Source organism: Malania oleifera, chromosome 3, assembly GCF_029873635.1.
Source record: "Malania oleifera isolate guangnan ecotype guangnan chromosome 3, ASM2987363v1, whole genome shotgun sequence".
Lineage (NCBI taxonomy): Eukaryota > Viridiplantae > Streptophyta > Magnoliopsida > Santalales > Ximeniaceae > Malania > Malania oleifera.
Window position 1 is genome coordinate 85331650 of NC_080419.1, and position 18170 is coordinate 85349819.

General features: G+C 34.6%; 1 protein-coding gene across 1 annotated transcript; it reads left to right on the forward strand.

Moving 5' to 3' along the window:
• The first annotated feature begins 3150 nt into the window (after positions 1-3150).
• Positions 3151-14079, forward strand: LOC131152208 (aspartate aminotransferase, chloroplastic). Its single transcript, XM_058103939.1, has 12 exons — positions 3151-3374; positions 3570-3650; positions 9246-9320; positions 10447-10641; positions 10801-10839; positions 10928-11017; positions 11112-11220; positions 11302-11411; positions 12031-12174; positions 12388-12554; positions 12947-13211; positions 13760-14079. Exons 2-12 carry the CDS (start codon positions 3579-3581, stop codon positions 13889-13891), a joined length of 1398 nt encoding a protein of 465 aa, XP_057959922.1. The 5' UTR covers positions 3151-3374; positions 3570-3578; the 3' UTR covers positions 13892-14079.
• Positions 14080-18170: the final 4091 nt, after the last annotated feature.

Below are 18170 nucleotides of genomic sequence, written 5' to 3' on the forward strand. Positions count from 1 at the left end.
AAACATTGAAACTACCCATCTGTAGTATGATTGGCCTACCCACGCTTGGTCCAGATGCCAGGTGGCAAAACTACCCTTCTCACCGGCATAATCGACTTTCACGTCACACTCTCCACGAGATCGTGTGGTTGCACTTATCATCCCACTAGCAACGGTACTGTGCTTTCAGTAATACTTCAGTCCATCAGGGTTCTCATTTCCACATTTCAATATTCACAATTCAGTATTCACAATTCAGTATTTACATTGCAATATTCATATTGCAGTATTCACATTCAGTATGTTGGTACATTTCATCGCATCAGTAATTTTTTCATCATTTTCTAATTCATTCTCATCATTTGAATACACATTCCATCTCATAATAGTACATATCTCATTTCACATATTTCAACATTTCTCAATAAAACATTTCTATACCAACATATCTTTCTATCACACATATCATCGTTTCAAGTAAACATATCTATATCTTACATTTTATCATAACATTGTAAAACATATATGTATATCATATTAGGGGTGAGCAAACGGTCGGTTCGGTTAAATTCGGGTAATTAACCGAATTAACTGAAAAATTCGATTAATATAAACCATTAACCGAACCGACCGAATTGACGAAAGACACCGAACCGACCCCGACCGAATTGCCCATTAATCGATTTTAACCGAAATCATTTAAAATTAATTGTTAGAAATATAATACAATTATAAATTTTTTTTAAAACCAAATCCAACTTAATTAAATACCTTATTTATTAATTTTATTAATGAAAATAATATTTTACCATAGAACAAAGAATCCAAATAGGTTAATTAAACTCCTTAATGCACTTACATAAGCAAAATTTATATTCATAAATTATATTTAAAATCTAATTAATTAGTAATTCGGTTAACCGAAAAATTTTTTACCCTTAACCGAACCGAAACCGATTAACCGAAATTTTGTAGAATTATAACCGAACCGACCAAACCGGGATTTTTACCCGAACCGAACCGACCAATTTTGGTCGGTTAATTCGGTTAATTCGGTTTTCCCCGAATTTTGCTCACCCCTATATCATATTTCATCATTTCCCAATAAAACCATTTCTGCATGTCATGTTTCGTCATTTCTATAAAACATATCTTTCTTATTCTCATTTCTTCCTAGTAAACACACACACACACACACACACACACACACACACACACACACACATATATATATATATATATATATATATATTCCATTTTATCACAATTCCAGTATAAAATATTATTCACATTCCTCATGTTGCACAATTTCATATGATATTCTCAATACAATATTCACAGGGAAAATATCTTAATTTCATTTTCACATATTTACTCAACCAGTAGTTTTTAAAATAACTGTTATAATTTATTCCTCTTACTTGTCTTGCTAAGAGGCCCGTTAAATCCCAACTCCTATGCCTGTAGCATTTGAAACTCAAAACCCTGAAATTCACATTTTCCCCAAATTAATCAACTCAACCTCCAAAATATTATCATTTAGTATTCCCTAGGCCCCAAATACTCCAATTTAACAATTATACCCTAAAATATCCCACTTATCTTGACTTTGGGATGATGCCCTGGAATCTTAACTCAACAATCCGCTTTGATTAAGTTGTAGAGAATCTCCCCACGAACCTCGTGGTAGTTCCTGATTGTTGATCCTGAAATGGAGCCAAAACCAAAGAGAGAAGGGATGGGGTGCCATAGGGTGAGAGAGAGAGAGAGAGAGAGAGAGAGAGAGATTTTGTTTTTAATTTAACAACTGCTCACTGGAATTTCTTATAATTGACACTGTAGACAAAACCGTTGACGATTTTCTCCACCCTTCACAAAATCGTCGACGGTTGGTGTCTTTAACCCGTCCCTTTTTATCATTTCACCTGTAATCGGCCCGCGGTAAATAAAAAACCGTCGACAATTTTTTGTGCCCCTCTCCAAACTGTCTATGGTTTGGTCTTCACCAAACCAAATTTCCTCCTTTTTCAATTATTTTTATTATTATATTTTTCGGGTCTCTAGATAAGATGTATGGAATTTTTGGGCAAGTACAAAGTGCTAGTCGAGTTGTTCTATACCCTTGAGGCAAATAAAAATATTTGATTTGGTTTGATGTCTCTTTGTTGCCTTATATGACCAACTAAGCGGTTGGCCAATTGTTAGGACATTATTTGCCTCAAGTTGCTCTTCACACTTATTGGAATATAGCCTCAAATTTTTATTTTTATTTTATTCTGGTTGACCCCATCTTAATTCTATAAGAGACTATTTCGCCTTAAGCAAACTCCTTTGATATTCCTCGAGCGGTTGGACAATAAATGGTATATCTTGCCTCAAAATAGTTTGCCTTATGCCTTAGCAATATTTTCTTGGATGAGATTGCTTTATGCCCAAGTGATGTTCGTCATGTGCCTCGTTCATGTAATTCCTTAGATGGCTGTTGTGGGAAAACGCTTATCACTGTATTTCAAATGGTGCTCCAAGATTGCACAAAACATACTATAGAGACCCACTTTGGGGTGGATGGAGTATCCTCTAATAAGGGAGCTTTGTTTTCGATATAGGCATGTTTACATTCTACAATAAAAAAAAGGGATAGTTTTGGTATGGACGTAAATCTTCATATAGTGATGAAATAAATGTATGCTACTATAGTCAGAGTTTCGAATTGCTAAGCTAACAATAACCCACTTTAGGGTGAACAAAACATTCCTTGTTGAAGGGGGTCACAGTAAAACCATAAATTTAGAGGATTTTAAGTCCAAATGAAAATGTCATCCTTGTTTTGTTAATCGCCTCAAAGCCTTTTCCATTTATGACTTTCAAAAACAACAATGATCAAAACTTTTTAAATTAATTGTAGATTTCAAAACTTCTAAACTTTTTCAAACCTAGTTAAATCTTGAATTTTCTCGCATACTAATGTCATCCACACCTCCAAATTAGGGTCATTACCTAAATGAATCTTCAATAAATCCCCTGCCTCTCTTAGATTTAAGATTCTACGTGCAAATATTTTACCTATATTCATTGAAAAAAGTTAGATATATATAGTCTAAATCCAAGGTGGATTCGAGCTGTAAAATAATTTCGAAGCCATCATATAACTCAAAGAGAACAATAGATTGTGATGGGGACGGATTCGTCGCATTTATTAAGAAATGTAACAAAATTACGGACGCCACTGCCGTCCCATCACGCTGTCCACTCAGTACGGGCAGCTCATCCCATTTCTTGCCATCGTCCTTCGCTAATAAGAGTATCCGCCTCGAACCTAACGCTCTGCGCACCAAAACCGAAGGACAATCAATCAAACCAACCTCCGTCTCGTTTTCCTCTCTCTCTCTCTCTCGGTGAGTTTTTTTTTTTTTTCTCTCCTTCAACACAATTACACTCAATCCTGATCTCATCATGGACTGAATTTCATGACGCTAGATCGAACTGATCTTATTCAGATCTCAAATATCGAAAATCACAAAAAATTAGGGGTTTTATTTATCAATCTCCGTCACTAACCTGCAAATGGATCTTGCTTCTGTGTGTTCCAGCCTCTGAAAATGGCTTCAACAGTGCTTTCATTGGCTTCGGCCTCTCGCTCTTCTTCACTATCAATGCCTCACAGTTCCCAGGTACTGCAGTGATTTTCTTTTGATTTAGGACCGGTTTCACTGTCGAGAAGGTGTATGTTAAGTTTCTCAAATATCTCAAAGTTGCTGCTTTGGCATTAGGGGAAAAAGTCAAATTTCCTGTTTACTTTAGCATGTTTGATTGGTGAAGAAGCGTACGAAAATAATTAAAATCTAGGGTAAGTTACACTATGACGGACTATATTTGCCCTGTTCTTGTTGTGAGACTGATTTTTTTCCCCCTCCTTTTAAATAAAAAAAAAATTCATAGAAAAAGATTACAGAGAAAAGAGGAAGAGGCGTCCTCCAAAAAACAAAAAAACAATTGATCTTTTATTTTTCCTATTGAAAGGATTAAATTTTGAGAGTTCTGCAATCGGGGGGAGTTTCTGTCACACAAAAAATAAAGGCTTGAGGGAAATGTGGTGTGGACAACGCATTAGTGAAAAATATTTATATTAGTGAGGATTAAATTTTTACGCCATTTTAAATTTCATGTACTAAACTTTGACCTAGTGTTTTGTTGAAGAACAAGGTTGAGTTGTGGCTTATATTTAGAAGAGTTATCCACTTGGAGTTTGTAAATAAACGTGAGGTTTTGCATATAGAGGGCCTGAAAGTTTTAGCAATGTGTTGGGGGTTTTCAAAACCCCCAGCAGCATGATGCTGTATTTTGAGCCAGAATTTAGTGTTATTATATTGTTATACAAGGGCACTTTGAGGTTTTTCACATGGATCTATATATGTACTCGTAGTCAAAGGTTGAAATTGTAAGGCAATTTTTGTTTGACAGTATAGTGGAGATTTTGCGTAGGTTCCTCGGACGTAGACACATTGCAAACCACGTAAATTGATGTGTGCTTGTTTTCTTCTTGATTTGTTCTTTGTGTGTGTATAGCCCTATGTTGTACTTCTTAGCAATTGTACTAGAGTGCCAAGTTCATTCTAGGTTTTCTTGGGTTTGCATCTAAGTTGTAGTAAGAATGAGTAAGGTGAAGACTAGGTTTGACAAGTTCAATGGAAGTGGAAGCCGGCCTATTGGTAGATGCAAGTAACTCTTTGTTGGTTTAATAGAAGGTTTACAGGGCACTAACAAAAGAGAAACCGAAGAAGATAAACGAATTCGATTGGCAGGAATTTAAATATATCACTTTATACTACTACGTAGTTCTCTTTGGAAGATTCTATTGTATTAGTGTGAAGGAAGAGAAAACAACAAGCGGTCTATTTCTTTGTATGCTTGAGAGTGGATGTATGAATGAGTTTACAGTAATTGTCTAGAAATAAATGTGAAGATTGAATATGAAAATGGCCATTAGAGGAGAGTAGTAAAGGCTTTTGAAATACCTTTACATAAAATACCAACAGTTAAGGCATTGATGATGCTATCCTCTCTTTATGCTATGTTTGGACACTTGGTTTTAGTGAAGTCAATCTTGTGCTACAGGGAGGTTATTGTGGTTTTTAGGTCAAATGAATCAAGAAGAAAACTTGGCTAGGAGGACCACAAACAAGAAGATTTGATTGCCCAAAGTTGAGTAGAACAGAGGGAGATAAAAGGAGATGGGTGAGAGCAAAAGGGTAGGTTGGCGTCTAACTAAAGGGCTAAGAATGTTGAATGCTTCTAGTGCAATTAAGGGACACTACCATTAGGATTGTCCTTTTGGAAGAGAAAAGGTGACCATTAAATTCAACAAGTGCGGTGATGGATAATTCAAAAAATGAGGAACTTATATTGGTTGCTTCAAGTAATAATTATTTCCATGCTACTTGGACTATGCATTTAGACCGCTCCTTTCATTACTGCCCATGCAAAAGTGATTTGATACCTTGAGAGAATGTGATGACTTTATCAAATTGGTACTCAGCTTTGACTATGTAGTTTTTGAAAGTGTAATTTTGCAAGTATGATATCTTTCTATGGTTTCCATGAAGGGTAAAATGGGTTGGTAACCATTTTGTATTAGTTGCTAGATAGTACAATTATAGGTGGTACATTGGCCAATTCATTGGATAATGAAATTGTTGTCATTATGTTTTGGCATATACATGTTGAGTATATGAGTGAGTGGGGTATACTCCTCTAGAGGAAGTTGTTGGAAGAGTTGAAATAGTGCAAAGTTGACTTTTGCCAGTATTGCATGCTAGGGAACAATGTATGGTGAAATTCCAATTATCCTTCGAGAAGGATAGTTGCATTTTACACCATGTTTACACATATGTTTTAGGGTTTGTGAGGTACCAACGAGGACTGGAGATCAATAGTTTGTTAGCTTCATTGACCAAGAAGCCGTGGGTTTACTTCATGAAGAAAAAGTTGGAATATTTTTCCAAGTTCAAGCGATGGAAGGTAGATGTTGAAAAATAGACATAGAAGTCAGTGAAATGCCTTAGGTAAGATAATGGACTAGAGTACAAGTTAGAGCAGTTTTCTAAACTTTAACAGTCAGGCATGTTATAGTTTATAGGACTCTATAGTAGAATGGGGTGGCTAAAAGGATGAATATGACCTTGCTTTTTGAGAAGATTAGGAGTATGAGATTATAGGCAAGATTGCCTAAGATTTTCTAGGTAGATGTACTTATTATATTATTAATAGGTCACCTTCATGAAATTGTGATTTGGAATGTATAATCATACGATCCTATGGTCCTACTTTACCAAAACAATACTAATCTTATATAGAACAAAAATTGTTAGGATCAGAGTAGGATTAGTACGATCCTTGGGTTCGCATTGTGAAGTATCATAAGTTCCTACAATAAATTATATTTTTAATTCTCACTAAATTACTTATACTGTAGACTTGGTGTTTGTCTTGTATAAGTGTATAACTTGCACAAGGAATGGATAACATGCACTATCATCCTAGTGAGCTTCAATCAAAGCTACACTCTAAATCTAAAAGGTGCAGTATCATAGGCTATGAAAATAGGATTAATAGGGAGAATGTGACAAGATTAATAGGGAGATAGTACAAGCACATGTGGTGTTTGGTAGATAGACTAGGAACCAAAAGTACCCTAAGTTAAAGAACATAAGCTACAATAATCAAATGGGTATAGTATTGCTACAAACAGAGCTAGGTGTGCCCTCTAGGCACCATAGAGATATGGTTTTCAGAATTTGTTTGCTTATCCCTTAATCACTAGTAGTGGAGATCCAAACTCCTTCCACGTTGTAGGTTTAGTTACTAGAGAAAAAACATATGGGTAGAAGTTAAGGTGGAAGAGGTGGGTTCTTTGCACAAAAATCAGACTTGGGAGCTAGTGAAACTTCCTAACGAAGGAAAAGAGTGAGGTGCAAATGGATGTTTAGGAAGAAAGATGATGTTTCAAAAAGAAAAGTGAATGGTTCAAACCTAAACTAATGGCAAAGGGGTACCCTCAAAGGATAAACTATGATTAAGTTTTTTCTTCAATTGTTCAATCTACTTCCATTTTAGTGTTTTTGGCTGTGGTAGAGTTCCTTATGGTGATTTAAAGGGGTTGATTTATAAAAAATAGCTAGAAGGCTTCAAGGAACCAAGGATAACCATGTTTGATGTTGAGGTGATCACTATAAGGCTTGCACAGTCACCAAGACAGTGTTACAACTTTGATTTATAAAAGTTGATACTGGATTTACCTTTTGTATGAGTAGGGAAATTTGGTTTAATTTAGAGCTATGTCTTTATGCTATTACATGTGAATGATATTGATTGATGTGAATAATAGCAGTGATGTTATTCACTTAACATCTTTGTTGAATAAGGATATTAGACGAAGAATATTCTAGTTGGATGTATGCCATTGACATGATTTGTACTCATCTAATTTTGCACATGTAGTTAAGTTAGTACACCAAGTAAGTTCATGGCAAATCAAGGCAAAGAGCATTAGTGAAATGGGTTCTTAGGTACTTGAAGGGTATAGTGGATTTTGGCATCGAGTTTGGTACTCAGTGGGATTCAGCTTTAGTTGAGGGTTATGTTAAGCAAACTAAGAGGCCTACCACAAGTTATATTTAGCCTATAATGGGTGAACTTCTATTTGGGAAACTTGTGCTACAATTACTGGTTTCATACTTTCATTATCTACTCTCGAGGCAAAATAAAGCAGTGACAAAGGTCGTGAAGGAGGCCATGTGAAAAAGACTAGTAATTGAACTTGGCATTGGGTAATAGATTATTCATTTGCAGTTTGACAATCAAGAAGTCATATAGTTGGTGATGAATCAAGTTTATCATGCTAGGACATAGCACATTAGTAGTCAGTCACGTATTACATGATATGAGAGTTTATCTCTACTAGTGAGATTTAGCTTGGAGAATGCAACTTACATGTTAATGGAAGTTGTTACTAAGGGGAAGGTTCCTATATTGCTTGCACTTGCTTTATGTTGCTGATGTCAAGCTTCAGGGAATGAAAATTTGCTAAGGTGGAAAAAGTTGAATTGTGGCTCATATTTAGGAGGTTTATCTACCTTAAGCCTATGAATAAATGGAGGCTTTTGATGGAGGGTGCCATATACAAAGCCCCCTAAAATAGGAAAGACCTAGCAATGCCTTGGGGAATGCCAGCCTTTATGGTAGGTAGGGCATGATATTTTGGGCCAAGGCATAGTGTCATTTTATTGTTTTAAGAGGAAACTTTGGTATTTATTCACATGGGGGCTATATATGCTTGTATTTGAGGGTTGAAACCTAAGGAAATTTTCATTGACATCGTAGTGGAGATTTTGTTGGGGCTTCATGGACATAGGCACATTGCCATACCACGCAAAATGTTGTGTTTCTTTTCATTTTCTTTTTGATTTGCTTTGTACATATGCATAACCCTAGGGTGTATCTCTCAACAATCAATAGACTAAACTTTCAACTATCATTTTCCATGATAACCTAAGATGAGAAAAAAGAAAATGTTCAATCTCTAAAATAAGAAAGAAGGAAAATTTTAGGCCCACTATTGTAAATGCTTCATGTTGATGCATCATTCCATCATTTTTATGTGATAGACTGATGGTAGTTCCCCAAGATTACAAAAATTTTCAAAGCTAAAATAAAATATTGTAGTCCCACAACAGGAATGGGATAAAAGTTTAATCTCCTTTAGTGTAATTTACCTAAAATCTAAGTTTTATATCTTCAAATGTAACTATAATTGGGAAAAAATAGAAAAAAATTAAAGTTCTCTATTTACTTTTGCTTCATTTAGCTATTTTACTGTTTTTCTTTTTCTTTTTATTTTTGTAAGCTCATATGGAGATTATAGTATTGTTCGTTTTTGGGAGTTATGATTTGAAGCTCAGTAACTTTATGGAAATGCCTATTCCTACAATTTTTTGCTCTCATTATCTCTGACTGGTAGTTGAAAATGTTGGGAAAGATTAGAAATATAAAACTTCATATCATATTTAGAAAAACTCCATTTAATTGAGCTCAATGGAACCATTGTTTCCTTCAATTTTAAGATGTAAAAAGCATCAGTTAAGAGAAGATTCAAGATTTTTTCCCTCTGTTATTTCCTGTAAAGCAAAGCAGGGATTACACTATAAGATAACATGAAAAAATTTCTGTCATTGTGCTTGAACTAATACCAAGAAGTCGTGCTTCAACAGGTGAATGTGAAGCTTGGCAGCTCCTTTGTCTGTTCTTTTCCTAAGGAGAAAAGAAGTCTCTTAGTAAAGGATCAGGTATGTACTGTTGGGGCGTTATTCACATTTTTTGACTGACTTTGATTTGTAGGTCAAGTCCAAATCTGTTGACCCCTGAATAAGTTAGTTGGGTTGATGTTATGCTGTTTGACTTGGTTACCATGTTCTCTCAATCAGATCAAAATTGCAAGTTTTCAATCATCAATTTGAGCCAGTGGTGGATGTTACTTAATACAGATGTTTAGATATGTAGTCGAGGAATGCATAGATTTTTAGGCTATTAGTGTGCTACTGTGACCCTTTTTCTTCTCAAGTTTACCAACTCTTTTGTTTATTGATTTGAAAAGTTATTGCAATTTAATGCAAAGTTTATGCTATAATTTTAAAAAATTAATCTAAATAGAGTTATAGAATTGGTGCTTTGTTCTATCATCAGGACTAGAAAAAATCCACATCCTGCTATTTTTAGACTAAGTGTCTATGGTATTCGGTTTTGAAGGAAGAGAATCAGATCACTTTCCTAGGAGGGAAGCTCAAATATTTGGGTGGTTAATATTATTCTTTGAACTGAAGCTGCTCAATGCAATTTGGAATCCATCCTTCCTCCTCTACAACCAAATGTCTATGCCTTGGTGCTTTTCCATTTTAAGTCCTTTTCTTGTTTTACTGTTCACGTAAACCAACCTGATGAAACTACTGGATTACCTGTTTAGGCAGGGCAGCTGTGGACAAGTGAATTCCAAAAATTTCGCTCTAATACCAGTTTGCTAATCTAAATTGTATTCTCTTCAAAAATAAGGATATCATATTTTGAAATGTAAATCTCTCTGCAGGAGTTTCTTTGGTTCTGTGCAGCAATTGAAGTTCACTAAAGTTTGTGAAGTTTTGAAATCAAGCCACACCCCCCTCCCCCAAAAAGAAAAATAAGAGAAGGTTGGTGTGAGTCAGAAGTGGGCACTTTTAAAAAGTGCATTGCAAAGCCTAATAATTTCTTATCCATTTTCCACATAAATTTGTGCTTGGTGTCTCATGAGGCTTAGACATGAGCAGCGGAAAAGATCTTTGTTTTCTTCCCTTTTTATCCTGCCAACTGTGTTGGGGACCAGGGTGTCTTTATAAAATTTCTTTCATGGGAAGTGTTTGGATAATTATTTCTGCATTGCAGGCCTTTGGTCGGATAAGTATGGCTGTTGCAGTTAATGTTTCTCGCTTTGAGGGCATAACAATGGCTCCTCCTGATCCAATTCTCGGAGTTTCTGAAGCATTCAAAGCAGACACAAATGACTTGAAGCTCAACCTTGGAGTTGGTGCCTATCGAACTGAAGAACTTCAACCTTATGTGCTTAATGTTGTTAAGAAGGTTAATTTTTTTCCCTGACTTCAGATGAATGCTTTCTATAATATCTGGTTTCATCCCCACCATATAATGCTTCCATGATTGAATTTATATTGTACTGTATGTTTTTAAATTTTAGTCAAATTGAGATCATAATTTATTGTCATACTACTTTTTTTTTAGGCAGAGAAACTTATGCTGGACAGAGGAGATAACAAAGAGGTATCCTGAAGTGCTTAATTATACAAGATGGCTTGTATTCTTTTTTCCAATCTAAGTGTACTGACTAGGTTTCAATTACTATTTGTAGTACCTTCCAATTGAAGGTTTAGCTGCATTCAATAAAGTTACTGCAGAATTATTATTTGGAGCAGACAATCCAGTAATTAAGCAACAAAGAGTATGCCATAATTTTAAGTTTTTTTTCTGTGTGCATCTTATCAGATGGACTTATATATTGCTTTAATTATTTATCTTGTATTTTGTTCCCTTAGGTTGCCACTGTTCAAGGTCTTTCAGGAACTGGTTCTCTTCGACTTGCTGCAGCACTGATAGAAAGATATTTTCCTGGTGCAAAAGTTCTCATATCATCTCCAACTTGGGGTGTGTACTTCACTTCCTTGAACTTCTTGGAAAGATCATTCATGGGGTATTGATTTCTCGTATTTTGGACCATTTTTGTAGGTAATCATAAGAATATATTTAATGATGCCAGAGTTCCTTGGTCTGAATACCGATACTATAATCCAGACACAGTTGGATTAGACTTTGATGGGATGATATCTGATATAAAGGTGAAGCGGTGAAACTTTTTTCTTTTTTAATATTTGATTTCAACCAGGAATGGTTTGAATAACTTTGAATGAACTGCTGTGTTTAGGGATCAAAAACATCATTGCCGTTGGATTTTGGATTTTTTTTTTTGGTGTTAAACTGTTTTCAACTCAATTATAGATTATTCCCCTGTTTATATGTCATTCGGAATGAGGTTAGGAGTATTCAGTCTAATTGTTTAACATCATGCTACAGCATGCTAATGCTTTATGGATACTTGGATAGTATTGGTTGTTTGAATGATTCAAGAATGCCCCATATTTTTATTTTTTTTGTTACCTAAAATTGGGTCTTTTCAGCATCTAATTTTGTTAAATATTTATGTTTCTCAAAATATGGACTCACTACATTTGTGAATTGAAACTCTGTGGTTGTCTAACTGCGTTAGAACGAGAAGATCCCATGACAGCATGTGGTATTCTGATGCAGATTTCTCTTGTAGTTGGAACTTATAATTATTGTGTCCTAGATCTAATGTTTAATAAATATATAATTTTTTGCTTCACAGATTCTCCTTCCCAACTCAAAAATAACCTCTTAAATTCAACAAATAATTAATTCATCCATTTAATTTTGCAGGCAGCTCCTGAAGGATCTTTTGTGTTACTTCATGGGTGTGCTCATAACCCAACTGGCATTGATCCAACCCCTGAGCAATGGGAGAAAATAGCTGATGTTATTCAAGAGAATAACCTCATTCCTTTCTTCGATGTTGCATATCAGGTACTTTTTTGAAACGAATTTAATTTCTTGAAATCAAGGCAGTGAATATTAGTCCGAGAATTGCTCTGTCCTGTTGGATTGGAATTGAATTGATGAAAATTTGGAAAAAATAAAGTTTATATTCATTTGTGTATTGGAAATAATATTTGACATTAAAATTTCATAATTGTTCAGTATTGTGATATAGTGTATAAAATTTTCAACATCCCATAGGGATTTGCTAGCGGAAGTCTTGATGCAGACGCATCATCTGTGAGGTTGTTTGCCAAACGCGGTTTGGAGCTTTTGGTTGCTCAGTCGTATAGCAAAAATTTGGGTCTATATGCAGAGAGGATTGGAGCAATCAATATTGTCTGTTCATCAGCAGATGCAGCAGCAAGGTGCAGTGCAACAAATATGCTGTTCTTGTTTATCAGCAAGTATTAGTATGTGATTTAGCTATCATTCCTTATTACTTTAAAGAGAGTAAGATGCATATGGAGAGACCTGTAGTTGTGCGCAAGGACTTTCCTAAGTTGAAATTTTAATGCAATGTCGAATGTACCAAAATGTTGCATCGTAAACAATTTTCAGATTGTCAGCACTTGCGATGTTCTATTTGGGTTTTGTGGTGGTTGGGTTTCTCCATTTGTTGATTTAACAACATGATTTAGAAATCTATCATTGTATTGATCCTGGCTGCTATACATTAATGCTGATGAGTTTCACATGTGTGGCTCAAATGATCTTTCAACTGATTAGTGACTGTAAATGTAAACTTTGTCATTTTCAGGGTGAAGAGTCAACTGAAAAGGCTTGCTCGTCCAATGTACTCAAATCCTCCTGTCCATGGGGCAAGGATTGTTGCCAATGTTGTTGGGAATCCAGCTCTCTTCAATGATTGGAAAGAGGAGATGGAACTGATGGCTGGAAGGATAAAGAGCGTGAGACAAATACTATTTGACAGCCTTTCTGCAAAGGATAATAGTGGGAAAGATTGGTCATTTATTCTTAAACAAATCGGCATGTTCTCTTTTACTGGGTTAAGCAAAGCTCAGGTATTGCCCTTTCCTAATTCTCATTCTCCCTTTTTTAACTTTCATCTTAAACATGATTCTTTTATATTTTGTTTCTTAGTTGGTATTTTTCTTGCAGGTATATAATTGATTAGCACATAGGGTTGTGTAATTCAATTTTATAGCAAGACTCAAAACATACAATAATTTCTCAAATATCCTGAATATCACGACTTATTTACTCAACTATTCAAATCCCTCCAGAATGTCATATGTCCCCTTTTTTTTACCCCAAATGTGCATCAATTTCTATCTGAATTATTTTTTTCCCAAATCATTCCTAGATCATTTTACCGCTTGTGTATTTAAAATTATTAGCTTTACATCAAACTTTCTGTTCGTCTCTAATACCAAGTAAGTCCTGAAACTCAGTATTCCAATCATATGAAACAAAAATGAAACCATAATTTGGTGCTGTCAAAGTGAGACTATGAAATGCAAAGTTGCAGACTTGTAACATTCGGTGTAGTTTAAATGTCCAAAGTCAAGTATTTCTAACTTTTGCATGTTTACTATTTCTTTCTGATCAGAGTGAGAATATGACAAATAAGTGGCATGTATACATGACAAAGGATGGAAGAATATCCTTGGCTGGATTATCTGCAGCTAAATGTGAGTATCTTGCAGACGCCATTGTTGATTCATTCCACAATGTCAGTTGAAACAGATTAGTCACAGGTAACTATTACCAGAGGAAAGAGGATTGGTTTGGGGACGTCGAAAATTTTTGGTGATCTTAGTGTACTATTGATTTTAATTTTAATTTTGTGAAAGTGTAACAATATTTGTTATCTTCATTAGAAATCCCTGTATTGGAAGTTTTGATATGAATCAATTCATTTCTTTTGTATTGTTGCTTTTAGAAATATAGTTAAAAGGCTAAATTGCATAGTTGGTCCTTGTCTTTTGACTCCTTTAAAGAGCAATTTAGCCATAATTTTAATGGTTGAGGTGATGGAAGTTGTGTTGAGATGATGGGTGAGATTGAAGTCCTAGTCTTTGGGGGATGATGTGACTTTTTTTGTAGCTTAGATAAGGTGTATTTTACAATGTTTTGATCATGTGTTTATCAAGTTGGCTAATATTTGTTGGTCAATTTGATGGTTAAAGATGGTATGGCAACTTCATTGTTAGATCAAGGAGTTGAATATCAACTAAATCATTAGAGATTCAAGTGCAATTGGGTGAAACCTTATACATCAGGGGTGTAATTTACCTAATTAAAATTTCGTATTATGATAGGAGAATGAGAGCGGGATTTTAAGAACCAGTGAAATAATTATACATTTCCTCAAGTAATGATGCCCTTTTCGCATAGTGAAAGTAGCTAACAATGTCTAATAGAACAATCGTGATGTTTGCTTAGGACTTCTACTGATTTTGTGATATAGCACATTGATTATTTGATACAATTTAATTCTATCCATAAGAGCTTTTGAGTGTTTTTTTTTTTTTTACAAATATGGACAACTAAGTTGATGGAACATCACGAGTATTGTAGAACCAAAGTAGTGTCCATGGAGTCATATGGGAGCTTAGAGGCTCCTTTTGAGCAAATCTTAAAAAACCCAATTTCAGTTGGTAGCTAGGGTAGGTCCACTTGTCTAACATGATGGCTTGTCTCTCCATTACTATTTTTTAAAGAGCTTTTCTTTGATATACACCTAAAGGGATCTATATGATTCATAACATCATTGTGGATCCAAAATCTATGGAAACTTAGAAGCCCCTTTGAGAGCAATGTCAAGCCTGTCCCTGGTATTAGCTAAAGTAGGCTCATTTAATACAACATGCATTAGAAAATAGTGAAGCTCACCATCACTGTGCCTTAAAGGGTTTTGGAAGAAAGAAACATGAAATTGTTCAAACAATCACACTATTGTTTATTTACAATATGTCACTTTTATACTTTTTTTTTTTTTCAGAGACACATAACCTGACATAAAGAACATGCCAAAGGGCTAGGTTCATCTCTCTATTCTCCTTTTATGGAACCCATGTGAGGCATTTGAAAACCTAGGGGCATCTGTTAATATTTGTGCATTTGGGCACTTCTTGTTGGTTTATGGGGCGATTGGCTGCAAGGTTACGAGCTTGCCCCTATGAAGGTTATGTATAGGCAAATCTTAAAAAATAAAAAATAAATAAAAAAAAACAAAAAATAAAATGAAAAATAAAAACAATATGTCATTGTCACACTCTCTTCCAATAAGTTTGGTTGATGATCTCACACTATAGCCTTATTATAGATCTTCTTATCACCCCATGTACAATTAGTACTCCTTGTGTATAGACATTTTGCATCAACTGTTGTGCAATTTCCCCCTCTTTGTTTTGAACCTAGTTATGATTACTTTCACCTTGGACTGTAATTGAGTTGAGTTGAGTTCAGATGAGCTTTAAATGTTCTTTAATTTGGGGCTTGAGCTTGACAATTCAATTAAACAAAAACAAGCTGAGCTTAGTTTTGTTTATGTTCACTCATTTCTAAAGTAGTGTAAAATAGACCGAAACAAGCCAAGTCTACTAGTTTAGATTCCTATCATTTACTAAGTAGTTTTAAAAAAATATACTTAAATTGCTCATTAATGTAAAAAGGATTTAGTTCATTTACACAATAGGTACAATATTTTGACCTATGTTCTATTGTCTCGTGCTAATGTGCTATAAAAAAATTTAAAGCTAAATAAAAATACATGATTAAGTTGACTTGGGACAACATATTTTAAAAAAATACATTTTGACTTTGAAAAATTCTAAGTTTAAAAACTATGAAAGACACATTTTTCATTCAAATGATGAATGATATCCTATATTTTATATAGACTCGTATGCATGTACAATTTTCTCAACTCTTGCTCAATAAGCTTGCGTGAAACATTACTAGAAGAGTTGCAACAATTCTACCTCAAACACTCCTTATTCATATGAATTCACACTTGATCCATTTGATGTGTTTAAGATCTTCCACTTGAGTGTCCACTTTGAACTTTACAATTTAACTTATATCTTCATGATTTTGCCACTTGCACCTATCATAACTTGATATGCAAAGGTTAGTAACTTAGAACCACTGATAGGTTGTAATCATCAAAATACGACAAATAAGATCATGTACCCACTAAGGCTAACAGACTGAAATGCAAAAATAAGGATGGATGCAATTTTCGACACTTTTGGCATGCTTTTGCTCGTGGGGTTGCAGGATAAACATCATAACACTTCTAAAACACCACCAATCATACGAAATGACATGAAAAAAATAACAAATTAAGATGAAAAAAATGAAAAAAAAACATCTATGTTGAGTCAGGTGTAATCCCAAGAGGGGGGGTGAATTGGGTATTTAAAAAATTCTAAGGCACTTAGTTACCTCTTACACCCTTCTTATAAATTTACGAATAAATTCTTGTTACTCAATTACTTAAGTGCAAGACTATCCTATCTATGCATGCAATATACACAAATTAAATGCAATGCTGAAAATAAAGAGTGAATGGAAGAAAGAAGACAAACACAATTTTATGAGGTTCAGCTGACTTGGCCTACGTCCTCACCTTGAGCAACCACTCAAGGATTCACTAAAACCCTACTCCTTAAAGTGGGACGGAGCTTCCCGTACAATCCACTGCTTACAAGAGGCAAAGCTTCCTCCTACTCCACTGCTTACAAGAGATACAATTTTCTCCTCACACACCGGTTCACACCCCGAATCGTGTATACAATAAAATCTGGAAAATACACTCAAAACAATACTTCTAACAAAAACCTGTAAGTACAATTCAAATTCCTAACACATTAACATATGATATAACTTGAAACTCATGAATGCACGAAAAACGATAAAATCGTTTGATGTATGATATGTGTCAACACACAAATTCGTATTTAATCAAAACTCCCAAGTGAAAATATATTTGAAATGTCTTGGAGTTAACTAGGGTTCTTGGTTCACTTTGTAAAGATGCAAAAGTATGTTTGAAGTGAACTCGTTAATAAAATCTTTGTCTTGAATACAAACTCAATCAAAATCACAAAGCTTTATTTCATGTATTTAATCACAAACTGAGAATATTAATTTTTAGAAAATATCCCTTAATTAAATGTATAGTTGTAAGTACCAAGGATATTTAATCAAGTAGTAATATAACTAAAATATATATCTTTTAGAAAATGCACACTTGAATCAAAAAATCAATCAAGCAAGTTAAATAAACTTTCTCAAGTAATGATCTTCTCAAAAATATATTTTATATGAATAGGCACACTCAAGATCAAAACTTTTCAATATTTAGTCAAGAACAAGCAATGAGATGAGATGAAAAGTCACAACACTAATAACTTGAAAGATCAAACCTCAATACTAGATTGAAGTCCAGTAGAGTAAACAAGTTCCCTTTGAAAATCTAATTTGATTTGCCCAAGCTTGAAGATTTTAGATTGATGTAAAGGCAATCGTATAACACTTTTCAATGATCTTGCAACAAGGTGTGTTCTTCTCTTTCTTGTGTGTCTAACTTCTATTCTAGGGTTTAGATATTCATAATATATAGTATATTACCTTTAGGATTGATCTCAGCCGTTGGATCAATAAGATAGCTCGCGAGTCTTTTTAATAAAAAACTGATTTTTAGGCTTTCCCGCGAGTTCAGGCAACCGAACTCGACTTCAGGCTCTTGAAGTGATAACTTCAGGCGCCTAAGGTTCCAAGGTTAGGCGACCGAAGTACCTCTGCCAGGTTCTGTCTTTCCCATTTAATTCTTCAGGCTACTGAACTTAATCTTCAAGCTACCGAAGAAATTCTTCAGGTGCCTAAGGTTAACTTTAGGCTACCGAAGTCCCCTCCTTTTTTTATTTCCTTTTTCTAATTAAAAAAATGCTTTGCTCTTTTTCTTGGGCCTTTTATAAAACATATATTTCATGATTTTCCAAACATTTCTA

Coding starts and splice junctions, on each gene's coding strand:
- LOC131152208 (XM_058103939.1), top strand. CDS start 3,579: ATGGCTTCAACAGTGCTTTCATTGGCTTCGGCCTCTCGCTCTTCTTCA. Junction 10,642..10,800: donor TGCTTAATGTTGTTAAGAAG/GTTAATTTTTTT, acceptor CTTTTTTTTTAG/GCAGAGAAACTTATGCTGGA. Junction 11,018..11,111: donor CAGTAATTAAGCAACAAAGA/GTATGCCATAAT, acceptor TTGTTCCCTTAG/GTTGCCACTGTTCAAGGTCT.